At 41.7% G+C, this 13,581-nt stretch overlaps 2 protein-coding genes across 15 annotated transcripts; both read right to left on the bottom strand.

Moving 5' to 3' along the window:
- Positions 1-308: 308 nt before the first annotated feature.
- On the bottom strand, positions 309-9,165 carry LOC112291949 (uncharacterized). Of its 13 annotated transcripts, none has more exons than XM_090248745.1 (22): positions 8,717-8,905; positions 8,127-8,363; positions 7,245-7,591; positions 6,902-7,031; positions 6,383-6,595; positions 6,192-6,263; positions 6,035-6,106; positions 5,684-5,755; positions 5,430-5,501; positions 5,084-5,167; positions 4,789-4,869; positions 4,400-4,545; positions 4,106-4,171; positions 3,713-3,874; positions 3,165-3,425; positions 2,883-2,908; positions 2,558-2,609; positions 2,267-2,358; positions 1,738-1,883; positions 1,413-1,557; positions 1,095-1,241; positions 309-1,012 (listed from the first exon to the last, which is right to left on the bottom strand). In XM_090248745.1, exons 3-22 carry the CDS (start codon positions 7,423-7,425, stop codon positions 746-748), a joined length of 2,487 nt encoding a protein of 828 aa, XP_090104871.1. In that variant the 5' UTR covers positions 7,426-7,591; positions 8,127-8,363; positions 8,717-8,905; the 3' UTR covers positions 309-745. The 13 variants fall into 13 exon arrangements, with proteins under 13 accessions (XP_090104871.1, XP_090104862.1, XP_090104880.1 ...); XM_090248736.1 differs by having other exon boundaries at positions 8,574-8,905; XM_090248754.1 differs by lacking the exons at positions 8,127-8,363; positions 8,717-8,905 and adding an exon at positions 8,956-9,165.
- A 661-nt stretch (positions 9,166-9,826) lies between these two features.
- Positions 9,827-12,932, bottom strand: LOC112291984 (uncharacterized). Of its 2 annotated transcripts, none has more exons than XM_024540028.3 (4): positions 12,517-12,932; positions 11,081-12,228; positions 10,570-10,665; positions 9,827-10,335 (listed from the first exon to the last, which is right to left on the bottom strand). In XM_024540028.3, the coding sequence occupies exons 1-4, from the start codon at positions 12,773-12,775 to the stop codon at positions 10,117-10,119; spliced, it is 1,722 nt and encodes a 573-aa protein (XP_024395796.1). In that variant the 5' UTR covers positions 12,776-12,932; the 3' UTR covers positions 9,827-10,116. The 2 variants fall into 2 exon arrangements, with proteins under 2 accessions (XP_024395796.1, XP_024395806.1); XM_024540038.3 differs by having other exon boundaries at positions 9,827-10,357.
- Between the last annotated feature and the right edge of the window lie 649 nt (positions 12,933-13,581).

The following is a 13,581-nucleotide window of genomic DNA, read 5'->3' on the forward strand; positions in this document are numbered from 1 at the left end:
TTTTGGGGGGGGGGGAGCTTTTTGTTTAGGAGTTACAGCAAAGTGCAAGGAACCATAAAATGGACCAAATCGTGTTTTGTAATTAAATTCAAACATGGCAGCTCACCTTTTGATTGTGACAATTTTAATATATATATATATATATATATATATATATAGTTATACATATATATATTTAAGTTTTTAATTATTATTATTATTATGAATATTTTTAGGGCTTTTATTTGCACAATTTCCCAAATTTCTATAATATCCACCTTTTGAAAACAATTTAAATACAAACTTTTTGAGGGACAACACAATTCATGTCGTATGATAAAAAGTACACTCCAACTTCACCTTTTCCTATTACTACCTTTTTGTTACATTTTCCTACATGGAAGGGCAACCAAGGAAAACTGCTCAATGTCAACCAATCACAAGATGTGAAGATTGCACCCTCCCACCTGAGCAACAAAGACCCCCTTGAGTTAAGTGCCAACACACTCGACTGTCCTACATGTCAGTTTACCCATTTATCTGTGGTTTGCATAGACCCTGTCACTGAAAGACTGTAGACAAATCACATGGTTCAGAGTCCTCAGCTGTCCTGTGTGTGGTTCGATGATGTACACAGATACTGACCACAATAAGGGAGAATTGTCTGTAACCATTGAGGAGCAAATGAGCAGAGTCTTCAGAACTCACAGTGCTCTTGTGTATTCAGAACACCAACCTATATGAACAAGCAGGTTAATATAATTTGTCATCGAGGTTTTGGGTTTGTGAAGCATTCAGAAGGTCCGGGACTGTGGAATGCACTTGATCCAGGAGGAGAATGAGAAAGTGCTGTTTTCAACGGGTACAATTCAGCTGCACTAGTTTCTCTGCTTCCAGGCCTCTCAAAGCCCATGGGAGTCTCTGGCTCGAAGAGAGATTTATTCGTGAAGTGTGAGGTTGACCACCCGATCCATTCAGGGGATGGTACTTGTAATATCGTTTTCCCATATGGTTCCAAAATGCTTAATACATCCTGCACCACAAAAATTAACGTTAGAAATGAATCCCTGCAAACTGCTGTGGTTTTGTCCATCTTCTGTGGAGATGTAGCACACCTTCATTGTTGGTCGCAGGGTTCGATCATGTTGAGCGCAACGTAGTGCAAGATGTGCCATGTCTGTGTACAAGGCTTCATTGTAACCAATATCCAGCTTTCTGTCGATGATCGCCCTTATTCCTCCTTCATTGAAACGTGGTCGCGCCTGTGTATTAAAAGACGTATTTTTTCACACGATTTATTTCATTGTTGTCACAGCATTTTCTGAATCAGTAGAAGGAGCTAGAAAGGTTTGTTTTGAATGGAAGTTGAAAGACTTATCTAGAGCTGCTAAGTTTTACATTCTGCGGACTAGTTTTAAGAAAGGTCCACGTACCCATGCATCAAGACATGATGCGTCCAAACGTGTATAATCGATCACAGGTAACCCTGTAATAATCTCCAGTAGCACTATGCCGAAAGCGTAAACATCGCTAGCCGTAGTCAATTGATTAGTCCTGAAGTAATCAGGATCCAAATAACTGTATTCCTCGAAACATTCCAGTGAGGTTTGTCAGACTCGTCGATAGAGTGGATCCATGTTAGTACAAATCAAATGCGACATGCAGTTTGAGACAAGGTCAAGAACCACAGTTCTTTTAAAGAAGCTATGACTAGTTGCTAAGATTCGGTAGTCGGACGAGGTTAAGTGCAGAGTATACCCTCTAGTTCCAATAGGAGCAGTAGATACGTGTGTTGCATATTCTGCGGAAGCTCTTGACACACCAAAGTCTGAAAGTTTTGGCACCATAGAATGTGAGAGAAGCACATTTGATAGTTTGATGTCTCTGTGGATGACCGGTGGATCCTAAAAAATTAACACAACTTGTTAAGAGCGTTTTCAATCTTAAGACACCAGCAAAAGTGAAGAATTTGATATCTGCATCACATTATTATACTACGTTGAAGATGTTACATGATCAACTCTCTTGATAAGTATGAGAGAAATTCAATCTCTGCAAAACAAAAAGTGAGACATGGATATCTTTCCATTTAGCTTCCTCTTTTGAACTTCAGATTTTGACTCAGCATTTCAATTTAAAACCAGATAAAAATGAGAAAATATGCTGGGTTTGTGCCCAGAAGAGAACATAATGCCCGAATCCTCCGACACCCAAAGTCATACTCTACATTTTGCATACTCTTGACAACTTGCGACGTGGCTCCTAAAGTATCAGGTCGTAGTCATACCGCAAAAGAATGGAGATAGTCCAGTCCTCGTGCAACTCCAAGCACAACCTCAAGTCGTTGAATAGAATTCAATGGGAACTTCCCCTTCTTCCCTGATGTTTCATTAAAATAGTTTCAGAGATTCACCTTCTGATGACAGCTTATGGTAAAAGGTGTGGTGACCAGTGAACAGGATATTTGAGCACCAACAAAAAATTTCGACCCAGATGAAAGATGTTGATGTATGACATCGAACTTAAGTACTTAAAAGAAAAGACGAATTTGCAAACGAAAAGATTTCAGTGACTCAACCGAAAAGATTGTCATGAAGATCGCCATTTTCCATGAATTCGTAAACAAGGATCTGCAAAACATATTTCGTCGATCTGAGCAAATCTCAGCTTTCTAATATTACTTTCCTTTTTAGAGATAGTCCTCACAAACTCGATAAACTTATCATCATAAGAAAAAGCTGACACTCATGCGAGAAAACTACACTAGGAGTATAATGTAAGTTGATGAACAATTTGATGGCTACTGTAGAACATTAACACCAGATATACCAGTTTTTCGTCGCAACAACTCGATAAGCAAGGATTGACATCGTTCAAAACTTAAGGTTAGGTAGCATGCAAACCTGTAAACCATCATCATCGCAAAATCCTGTCAGAAACCCAAAATACTTGTGAGAATAAATTAAACCAGCATTACACTACTAAACGAAGAAAACGAGAGGCCTCCACAATGGCAAAGCAGAGGGTGTTAAAACGGAGAGAATAACTGAGACCACCAGTATGATACACCTGGAATTAAAGTAATTACGGTGAATAGTTTCCACCAAAGCTCGAAATTTAATTGCATTGCTTCTCGCTGTAACATCTTGGAGGGATAGAGAGAGAAACTGAGTGAGCAGAAAGACCTTCAAGCTTGACAAGATTGCGGTGGTGCAGGCGACTCAGCAAAGTGAGCTCATTTCGAAACTCTGTTTGTCCTTGAGCACTCTGCAGAGAAGCACATTTTATGGCCACAACTGTACCATCAAGGAGGACACCACGGTAAACTTTACCGAACCCACCCGACCCGGTGAAGCATTTCTCATCGAAGTTATTTGTTGCCTTCTCCAATTCCTGTAATTTAAACCTTCGCAATTCTTTTGGCACAATCCATGGCTCGTCGCTTCCTAACCAAAGAAATAAAAAAAGAAGGTACTAGATGAGTTTACCAATGGTAAGAATTGTGCATGAAAATGCATCTATATTCTGAATGCCAATTTATCTTCACTCTGTATTTATTCAACAGCTTGCTCAAAATTCGATGACTCAATTCCACTAGTTCGAATCATTAAAATCTCCAATTGTATTTCATTTCTTATTGATACAGAGTGATCTGTTGATGGCATCTTCACAAATCTCCATTCAATTAACGTAACAGCACACGATTCTCTACAGACCAAAATGGTCTCATTACCTTCATACGTCCTTCCAAACTCTGGATATAGAACTCTAGTGCTGTGCTTATAATATACCAGCATCAATAGCAGTGCAACGAGTATGGCACAAACCCCTCCAACAATGCCACCCACCACCGCCCCAACAGGAAACTTTTTTGAAGTGTTTGGCAGTTGTTCTTCTGTAGGTCACAAAAACTTAGATCAACAGATAAATTCAGGAATAGTCTTTGAATTTAGTCTCACCTTATTTATCACTATACCACTATTCTGACCAGGAATTACAAATACTATACCATATGAGTAACAGAAAAGGGTAATGCAGACGCCAATTCCAGCATTTGCGAAGTTTTCACGTGGAGAATTGTTTTGTGATGGTTAAAATGAAATCAGAAACACAATAGAAAGTGTACCTTTTCCGCAAATACACTTGCTAACGTCGATCCTAATCTGTCCCGATGGACAAGGGGCGCAGTTACCTGCAGAAGGTAATGTCAGGGAATGCAAGAAAAACCGTTGCTGAATTAACATTGGAATTCTCTAACTCAATCTTGGAGAAGACGTCTCATACGCCCTTTTATTTTGCATGTATCTTCATCTAATCGAATGAACTAGGATAGCAATTAAACATAGAAGCTCGGAAATGACGGGCTGAAGCATGAGCTTTGTACCAAGCCCTGGTTTTTAATGACACAGAATGAGCTCACCTTTTTCTTGCGCAACATATTGCAAGAAAGTACCGCAAGCCCACTGCCTTTCGCAATCTCGTGGCGTATTTTGCGTTACGTTGGGCAGACGATTGATTGTTGGATTCGTATCGGTCTCGTTGTCGAAGCAATTTGGAGTGTAGTTTCTGCAAAATCCATCAATCTGACCAAGGTTATCAATTACGGAAATTGATGTACTGAAATTTTGCATCAGAATTGCAACCGCCACTAAATTTATCTATAATTGAAGATTAAGAATCCGTGTCGGAAGATAAGCGTATGTTTCAATTTGCTACAAGAGGTTTAGAGTGTTCATACAGTACAAAACTAATTACAGTAGTGTTTCTCGATCTGAAAGAATTTGCTGGTCGTTTGAAATGCTCACTCACATTGTTATGTTGACACCAGGTGGTAAAGTATCGTAGTACTGTTGTGGATATTTGCCGGTGAAAAAGTTGCAGTTCAGTCCACTTCACAGAAATTGATTACCACAGTTGTCCCAATCAGCATGGATAACCGAGACTATTTATGCACGTCTCTGAATGCATTGAAAATGTCACTAATCTCCTGGCCATCACAAATTCTTGCCTTGAAGATTCACCAGCTCACTTTTAAGGAGCCATACAATACGCAAACGATGACTTTTTCTGATAGGAATCGACCTAATCATAAGAGTAAACTTACAGTTTTGTGAAATTCGAGATTCCATTTCGAAGTAGCGCTGTTATATTTGGAAATGGGCCCATGAATTGATTGCGAGGAAGGTTCCTATTGATTTCCAAGAAGGATTTCAAGGACATCATGCACATCATTGGGACAAACTATCAGTTAAAGTTAAAGATTACTACCTTCAAAACTGTTATCAAGCATGACTAAGCTTCGTCAAATCATATTGGGGGTCCGAACGACGTCGATAATTTCATGAGTACTGAGTATTGGATACTTCATCTTTCTTTGAAAAACAAGAGTTTATTAAAGCTAATTTTATTAGACCTTAACCATTTCGAAAGTAAATTGACATGATACGTACATGGTTCTCAAAGTTGGAAGTTCAAAAAGAAACCCTGGCAAAGTTCCCGAGAGATAGTTATGGCCTAATTTTCTGTCAATGTCACACCAAAGAAAACATGAAATCTATAATTTCCATAGCTTCATTACTGCATTCCTAGTATTCTAGAGACTATTCTATTTGTAGAAGGAGGTGCGGAGATTTTTGCATGCAGATGAACAACTAGTATTCTTCTGGTGGTTTTGTCTTGCAGAGTACCGAAAGAACATACTTACAAGTTTACAATACTTGTCATTCCTCGCCACTCATCAGGAATGTATCCAGACAGCTGATTTTCCCATAGTTCTCTACAACAAAAGTAAGCGCCAAGGGTTGAGGTACAAGGTGTTGAGTGATACTACTTAGAAACTTAAGCACTTGCATTGTATCATCCTGGACAGATCATTCTCACAGTAGGTAAAATCATGACTGTGCAGACTTCAGGTAGCTGAGTCCGTCTCCAAAATTTCCGAAGAATGACTTGATAGCTTCTTATTTAAAGAAAAGAAAAGGAAAAAACATCGAGTTCACTGACATACTCTAAAAATTATTGAACTTGACATTCATGCCATGTAATGGTTACTTACAGCGTTTGTAGGTTTTTGAGATTTCCATATTCGGGAGGAAGACCACCCCAGAGGTTATTAGTGTACAAATCCCTAGAGACACCATCACAACACATCACTTAAAAGTTCATACAAAGGCAGAAAAGTGGTTTTAGCAGACAGGTTGAGTGAAACTCACAATTTGACCAATTGCACCATCTGACCAATCCATGATGGAATCTTCCCATTAATTTGGTTCCCATGCATAGATCTGCGGAAACGATACAACATGACAAGGAGGTTTGAGGTTGGTTGTAAGGAAGATATGAGGGTCTTTGATTATAAATTCAGTAATTAAAAAGATTTACAAATCAGGAAAGTAGTACTTACAGTTCCGTAAGATTACAAAATAGGAGTTCTTGCGGTGGAAGAGAAGTCAAACTATTTCCATCGAGTGTGAGAACTTGGAGATTTGTAAGCTTCCCAATCTCTGTAGGTATTCCACCCTGGATGGAGTTGTTTGTAAGGTCCAACTGCTCCAAAAATACAAGTTGTCCGATCTCCTTTGGAATGGATCCGTAGAGACTCTTATTGACCAATCTCCTGCGAATCATACCAATGGTTAAATTGAGACCGAACTCCCTGGGTAGATCATCATGCATCATTCAAGAACAAGTTGCGACTAAATGTAGAGTCTATTGTAGCGATTGAAATAATCATTTATGATTTAATCTGAAGTAGTAAGGGTCATGTTCATTCCAAAGATATAAGTGATTGCAATCAGGTACTAATTTTTTTAAAAGTGTTGGAATTGACTAGTGGCGGAATTTCTGACTTGGCCAAAAAGTCCAAAACTACGGAGTTGTTGAACACTTCGACATACCAAATAATGCGCTAAATAACACTTACACGCTTATGACTTTGCTATTTGTTGCTTCGCAAGTGATGCCCGTCCAATTTCCGAGGCAAGGGTCATCAGTGAGGCTCCAGTCACTGAGGTTTGCATTCCAAGCTTTTCCCAAACTCCTCAGTGTTTTCCCTGCTTTTCGAAATAATCAGTTAACAGTTTCTAGAAAGAGGTAAGAAACTAAATGTAAAAACAAAAACATCGCGTGGCTAAACTAACATGACAATCGTTCATGTGCCCTAACAACGTTGTTCCAACTCGAAAAAGAGATTATGCCACTTCACTACAGACGTGATTATTCAAGTTCAGAAACTGAAATACGTTAGAATTAAGTTATAAATAAACCTTGCGTCAAAGCATCTTGCGCACAAACTAAGGTAGAAGTTGCAGAGAACACTACGATAGTCGCAAGCAGTGTCCACATCAACATCCGAGGTGATGCTGAAATTTGTCCATGAAACAATAATACTCCATGAACTGAAGTATGTCTACGCAATCTATTGGAAGAAGTGGCCCCCAATTTCATGGTCCCCGTGGAAGTGTTACGTAGACTTCGGGCATCCACCAACAGACTACCCTTCGAATCGTCGATACGCACGATTCAATATGATACTCAGATATCCTCTACTTCGGGTGCTGTCAAAAGCCAGCGCTGCACCAGGATCCTCTCTTCTTCTTGAATCGCAGTGCACCTGAGGAAATTTTTAAAAAGATCACAAATTACTTCCTGAGCCTAAGTTATTGCATGAAACATTTACAACACTTCAAAAGACACCAGATGCACAGCCCTGAACCATCATCACCGAAGCAAAGACCGAAGCTCCACATGATCCCCTCTCAACGCCGAATAGCTTCCACTCAACATATCGTGTCTAAAATCCTTCTAAATGTGAAATGATGTTCTTGAGTGTACACAAAACTTTCAGATATCATGAATCTATTGAAAAAGAATTCCTTCTTAAAACATCTCAATAAAAAAGGAATGCTTTGAATAGAAACAAAATCTAAATCTCTTGTTATTCAAGTATCAACTTCAACGTCGACAGCGTACTCCCCTACGTACTATTGGAGTAAGTACATACTTCCAAACGCTGTCCTTGTAAAACACTTCAATATGATCTGAAACGCTCTACGTGAAAGACTCGCTCATGATTCTTGTTCACGCTGCATGAATAACCTCGCAGAATCCACATCGGCATCTAAAACAAATCGAACAACCTCTCTTACCCGCTTTCAATGTCGAGTAGAACCACTTAGACCACAGAACTGTGGCTGGAAGTTTTCAAAATATGAAACAACGTTCTCAAGTGCACAGATAACTCCTCCCTATCACGGAACTCTAAACAAGGATCGATTTCGATCCACGTCCTCTGCGGGACTACATCGCGGCAGAGGATATACTCTACACACTCGCTCCCAGGTCGAAGAGGGATTCTGCTCGCGAGTACCGTCGACGTCATCATGCTACGCAAGCATATCAATCACTACGCAATAAGAAGTCCATACAAAACATGCTTTCCAACTCTACTCATCAGATTGACAACATACACTGCCAACACCGAGCCTCCCCAATGCCCAGCGTGAGCGCAACACAAAACAACCTCCACCATAACCTTGGTTTCAATCAACAAAGCTGTGTGCCAGCAGTTCAGACTCTCGACATCGAAGCTATACCTGACCAGCAAACAGACAAACCACCACCTGCTCTGACTTGGAGTCCTCCTCTATATCTCTCTCTCTCTCGCTCTCGCTCTGGATTCCTGACTATTTGTATGCTGCAACACTCATGCAGTCAAAACGAACATAGTGAGACTTACTGCTAGACTGAACGAGCACCTGCGATGGTACAATGGCCAACAAGCAACTTTCACAAATATCTGAACACGGGATCTCTCCCAAGAACCGCTTCTTGTTCATCATTTGCAAATAACTCCAAACTACGGAACAAAGAATGAGCTTGTGAAATTATGTTGGATAGTTTTCAACGCTCCTAACACTAGTCGGAAAAAAATAATCACAAAACAAGAGCCACGGTGTGGCAGTTTCTTCCTCATACCTCGGCGTTACACACGGTTTAGTCAAACTTGTTCTAGACAAGTCGCACAAAGTTTCGTGAAGCTCACGTTACTACGTCGCTAAGCACCGTGATTACAATGCAGTGGGATGCGAAACAAAATCCAGGGAGTATTCAGTTCGTGTTATTTATTTGTTTCCCAACCATCTAGATTCTCTCACATCACCTCAAAACCTCGGTTGGATTGCTGAGGCAACTGCACACCAATTCATGAAATATCACTCAAAAGCATGCTAACGCAACAATTGAGGACACTTTTGAACGGAAATTCACCGCCCTCGAAAGCCTCGCTGCAGAAATCAGCAGATATTCCGTGGGAATGCGTGTTGCCCATAACAGAGCAGTCAACTCATTCGGCACAGTGCAACCAAGTCGTGATTCCTCCTCTTCCTATACGCTGTGGGACTTAGGGACGGGGGGTGCACGAGCTTTTTCATCGGTACCTTGAAAACTTTACCACCACTTTTCCCACAATGTTTTCATTGTTCCCTATTGTTAATTAATATCATGCGTGGTAAGAAAAAGAATTGCTCGCTTTTGTCTTGGGGTACAAAGGTGGAAAATGTTGAAAAATGTACGCTTCTTACACACGATGTTTCCAAGTGATAAGGTGCTTCCCAGTGGTAAAGCAGGCATAGAGGTGTCGAGGATGTCAAAACACACGACATTCAATGAGACATTTTGTCATTTGTGCACTTCTGATATATAATAGTATAGGTGAAGACAAACCTATCTACAAAGCGAACAGTTACTGACGTGTTGTATAAGCGAAACTCAGTTATTGCAATCCACAAGATCTATACAACAAAGCTGAGACATATCACAGCCACCACTAAAAGAAGGCAATACAATCTCTGTGCCAGTGCCTCACAGCTGAGGCATATGTGAAAAGTTGAATTTATACAATGCGCAGCTGCATGAATTGTAAATATCTATTCCCTCTTCGCAATCAGTTTCCCTCACTTCCGACATTGGTAACATCTAAATCTAGACATGTTAAAATACATGAACTCGAACCTTGGTTTTAAACAAAGCAGGAGACATCTTGATAAGCAGGACCGAAGCATTCTCCAACTAGGACATAAGCATTTGACAACAAGCGTCGTCTACATCTCTTGAAACGACACCTTGGGTACAAATAAATTAGCCAACGCTTCCCTCCAGCTTCAAGCTCATCAATTGATTGACCTCAGCAGCAAACTCCAGAGGAAGCTCCTTAAAGACTTCCCTGCAGAACCCTCCAATAATAGCAGCAACAGCCTTCTCTGCGTCAATGCCTCGTTGCTGAAAATAAAAGAGCTGATCTTCACCAATCTTTGATGTACTTGCTTCGTGTTCAACTCGAGCAGATGGGTCTTTCACCTTACGGAACAGATAGCGCAAACTTTGATCAAATACAAATACATTCCATTACAAGAAATCAAATTTCTTGATAAGTTTCTTAATGAAGTGAATAGCGAGCTCAGGCAGACCTGAAATCCAGTATATACCGTAAATCTAGAATCTCACATGTACAAATGCATTCAAGGATAGCAACTCAACACAGAAATATTGTAGTAACCTAATGCTACTGTTAGCACAGGAGTAGGCACTTACCGTAATGTAAGGATAGGTATTAGCTCCAGCTTGATCTCCAATAAGCATTGAGTCACATTGTGAGAAATTTCTCGCGTTATGAGCTGAAGGTTGAACCTATGAAAATAAAAGAAGATTTCAGTTTCAATCTTCAACATAGTCTAATAGTGTCAAACACAGATAGTCAGAACACGTCACAGAAAAAGCTCCAATATACACTACACCCTAGGGTTACGCGTTAACTCATGATCATCGGTAAAATCAGAGTAAGAATCAGGGTACTTGGACACTAAGGGCTCTACTGCTTAAGCATAGAGATGGCATCATGAAGCTAGAGAACGAACTAATTCCAAATCAACAACCCCACACACCAAACTGATGACTGGAAACACGCAAACTTTCCAACGCTTCTCAAACTGGCTTTCAAGATGTATGTGAAACTAGTTTTTCTCAATCTTCACTCATCACGATAGAACTTTGTCAAAGGCTTGCATCACTTGAGATAGAGCATTGAGAAGGGTTTGAAACAGACCTGAACAAGGCCTCTGTAGCAATTGACTGAGTTCCCTGCGGAGATACCCTTTGACACAATCCGACTCCGAGTGTTCTTCCCAACATGTATCATTTTGGTACCAGTATCAGCCTGTTGCTTATTATTGGTCAGAGCAACTGAGTAGAATTCCCCAATTGAACCATCTCCCTTCAACACAACACTAGGGTATTTCCAGGTGATTGCTGATCCTGTTTCAACCTGTGTCCATGAAATTTTGGATTTTGCTCCATCGCACAACCCTCGCTTAGTGACGAAATTATAAATCCCTCCCTTGCCCTCCGAGTCACCAGCGTACCAATTCTGCACGGTAGAATACTTAATTTCTGCACCAGAAGCACAATATAGCTCCACCACTGCGGCGTGTAGCTGATTCTTGTCGTAAGCGGGAGCAGTACACCCCTCCAGGTAACTAACATATGCATTCTCGTCGCAGACAATGAGCGTCCTCTCAAATTGTCCTGTTTCCATTGCGTTGATTCTAAAATATGTAGAAATTTCCATTGGAGAGACTGTGTCCTTGGGGACGTAGCAGAAAGAGCCGTCACTAAACACTGCAGAATTCAAAGCTGCATAATAGTTGTCTGCCACAGGTACCACTTTGCCAAGGTGTTTCTTTACGAGGTCTGGATATTCCCGAATAGCTTCCGAGATGGAGCAAAAAATTACTCCTGCAGCCATGAGGGTTTTCCTGTGAGTGGTAGCAATTGAAACACTGTCGAAAACGGCATCCACGGCCACATTCGCAAGACGCTTTTGCTCACTCAACGGAATGCCTAGCTTGGCGAAAGTTTCAAGAAGGTCGGGATCCACCTCGTCAAGGCTCTGTTTCGTTTCCTTTTTCTTCGGCTCTGTGTAATAGCAGACGTCTTGGAAATCGATCTGAGGATACTTGTTGTCGGACCATGTAGGCTCCTTCATCTTCTGCCATTGCTTGAACGCATTCAACCGGAAATTCAACATCCACTCGGGCTCATTTTTCTTCGCTGAGATCAGCCTCACGGTGTTCTCTGACAAACCCTTGGGAATCGACACCGACTCGATGTCACTTACAAATCCATACTTGTAGTCCCTCTTCAGGAACTGCTGGATGGTGTCGTCACTTGAGCCCTTCACAGGTGACTCAAATACTGGAAACCACACATTTGTTGACCAACATTAGCTCCAACAAGTGACAAACAGGCGTACTTCCTAATTACACCTGACAACACAATATAGCCATTACAGGAAATACAATTCTATCATCTGCAACCATAAACCCCCTCTAAGGACAACGCCCTTCAATTGCAACCATCTTCGTCACACTTGACATCCTACGCATTCACCATAATAACCACGATACAAAAAAGAAAAAAGAAAAAAGAAAAACGCCACCTCCCATCAACACCTTATCCATTGGAAAAGGAAACACCACCCACCTGGACTAGCAGCCTCTTGAACCTCAGCTACAATTCCAACGGAACGACTCGACCGAGCCTGAAATCCAACAGGTTCAGGCCGCTTGGCCGCCACGCTCAACCTCCTCAGCCCACGACAAACGGGCAACGCATGCCCTCCTCCCATACCCACCACACACGCTGAGCTCGAAGTCGGCAACGAGGCACCACCATGCTTGCACTTGCACACAACGGCGGCGGCAGGGGTTGCAACCACCCCTATGTCCACCACCATCGCCATATCCTCCCTCCTCCCACACCCTCCAACTCTCTATCCCAAGAAAACCACTCAAAAAACACACACGGCCTAATTCAAAACCTCACACACAAATCCTCACAGAATTTCCAGCCTCGGAACGTGCTCGACACAGACGTTGCGTGAGAGAGAGATAACCAGAAATCTACAAAAACGGCCAGGTGCGTGACTGGAACAAGGAAAAAGACGATTGGAGTAAGAGAGAGAGATTCTGAAAGATGGAGCAGGCGAGGGAGCTGATTGGCGTCCAAGCTGGCAAGCAATGGGCCGGGCGCGGCGGCATCGTGAGGCCATCGATGTGCCCCATCCAAAAGCTCAGAATCCAACTCCCATCTCTGCTGGGGTGTGTGACGACCGCATGGCCTCGGTTGTTGCTCCCCACGAGATTCCCCTGCAAAAGAAAAGGAAAAAAACGGAAAAGGAAACAACAACACCACCAACAACATCAACACCATCATCAACAACAAGACTGTTGCCGTGACCACTCGACCGACGGAATCCTCTGGCTCCCCACGAAATCCGAAGGGTAGGGGGGGGGGTGTTTCTCTGTTGCCACCGTGGCCCCACGGACCACCGCCATTGGTTCAGCGTCGGTTGCAGGAATTCCCCGAATTATTATTATTCTATTTTGTTTTCCTTGTTAAAATATCTGTTGCGGTGTTGACAATAGAAATGGGCTTTTCGAAGAAAGATCTCTTGACGGCAACGACAGGATTGCATGGAAACACTCACTTCGGCTCTAGCGAAGTAATAACCGGTTAAGACCTACCTCTTTTACCTCACCAGGCCTC

The sequence above is a fragment of the Physcomitrium patens genome, chromosome 1 (genome assembly GCF_059467195.1).
Source record: "Physcomitrium patens ecotype Gransden chromosome 1, ASM5946719v1, whole genome shotgun sequence".
NCBI classification, from domain to species: Eukaryota; Viridiplantae; Streptophyta; class Bryopsida; order Funariales; family Funariaceae; genus Physcomitrium; species Physcomitrium patens.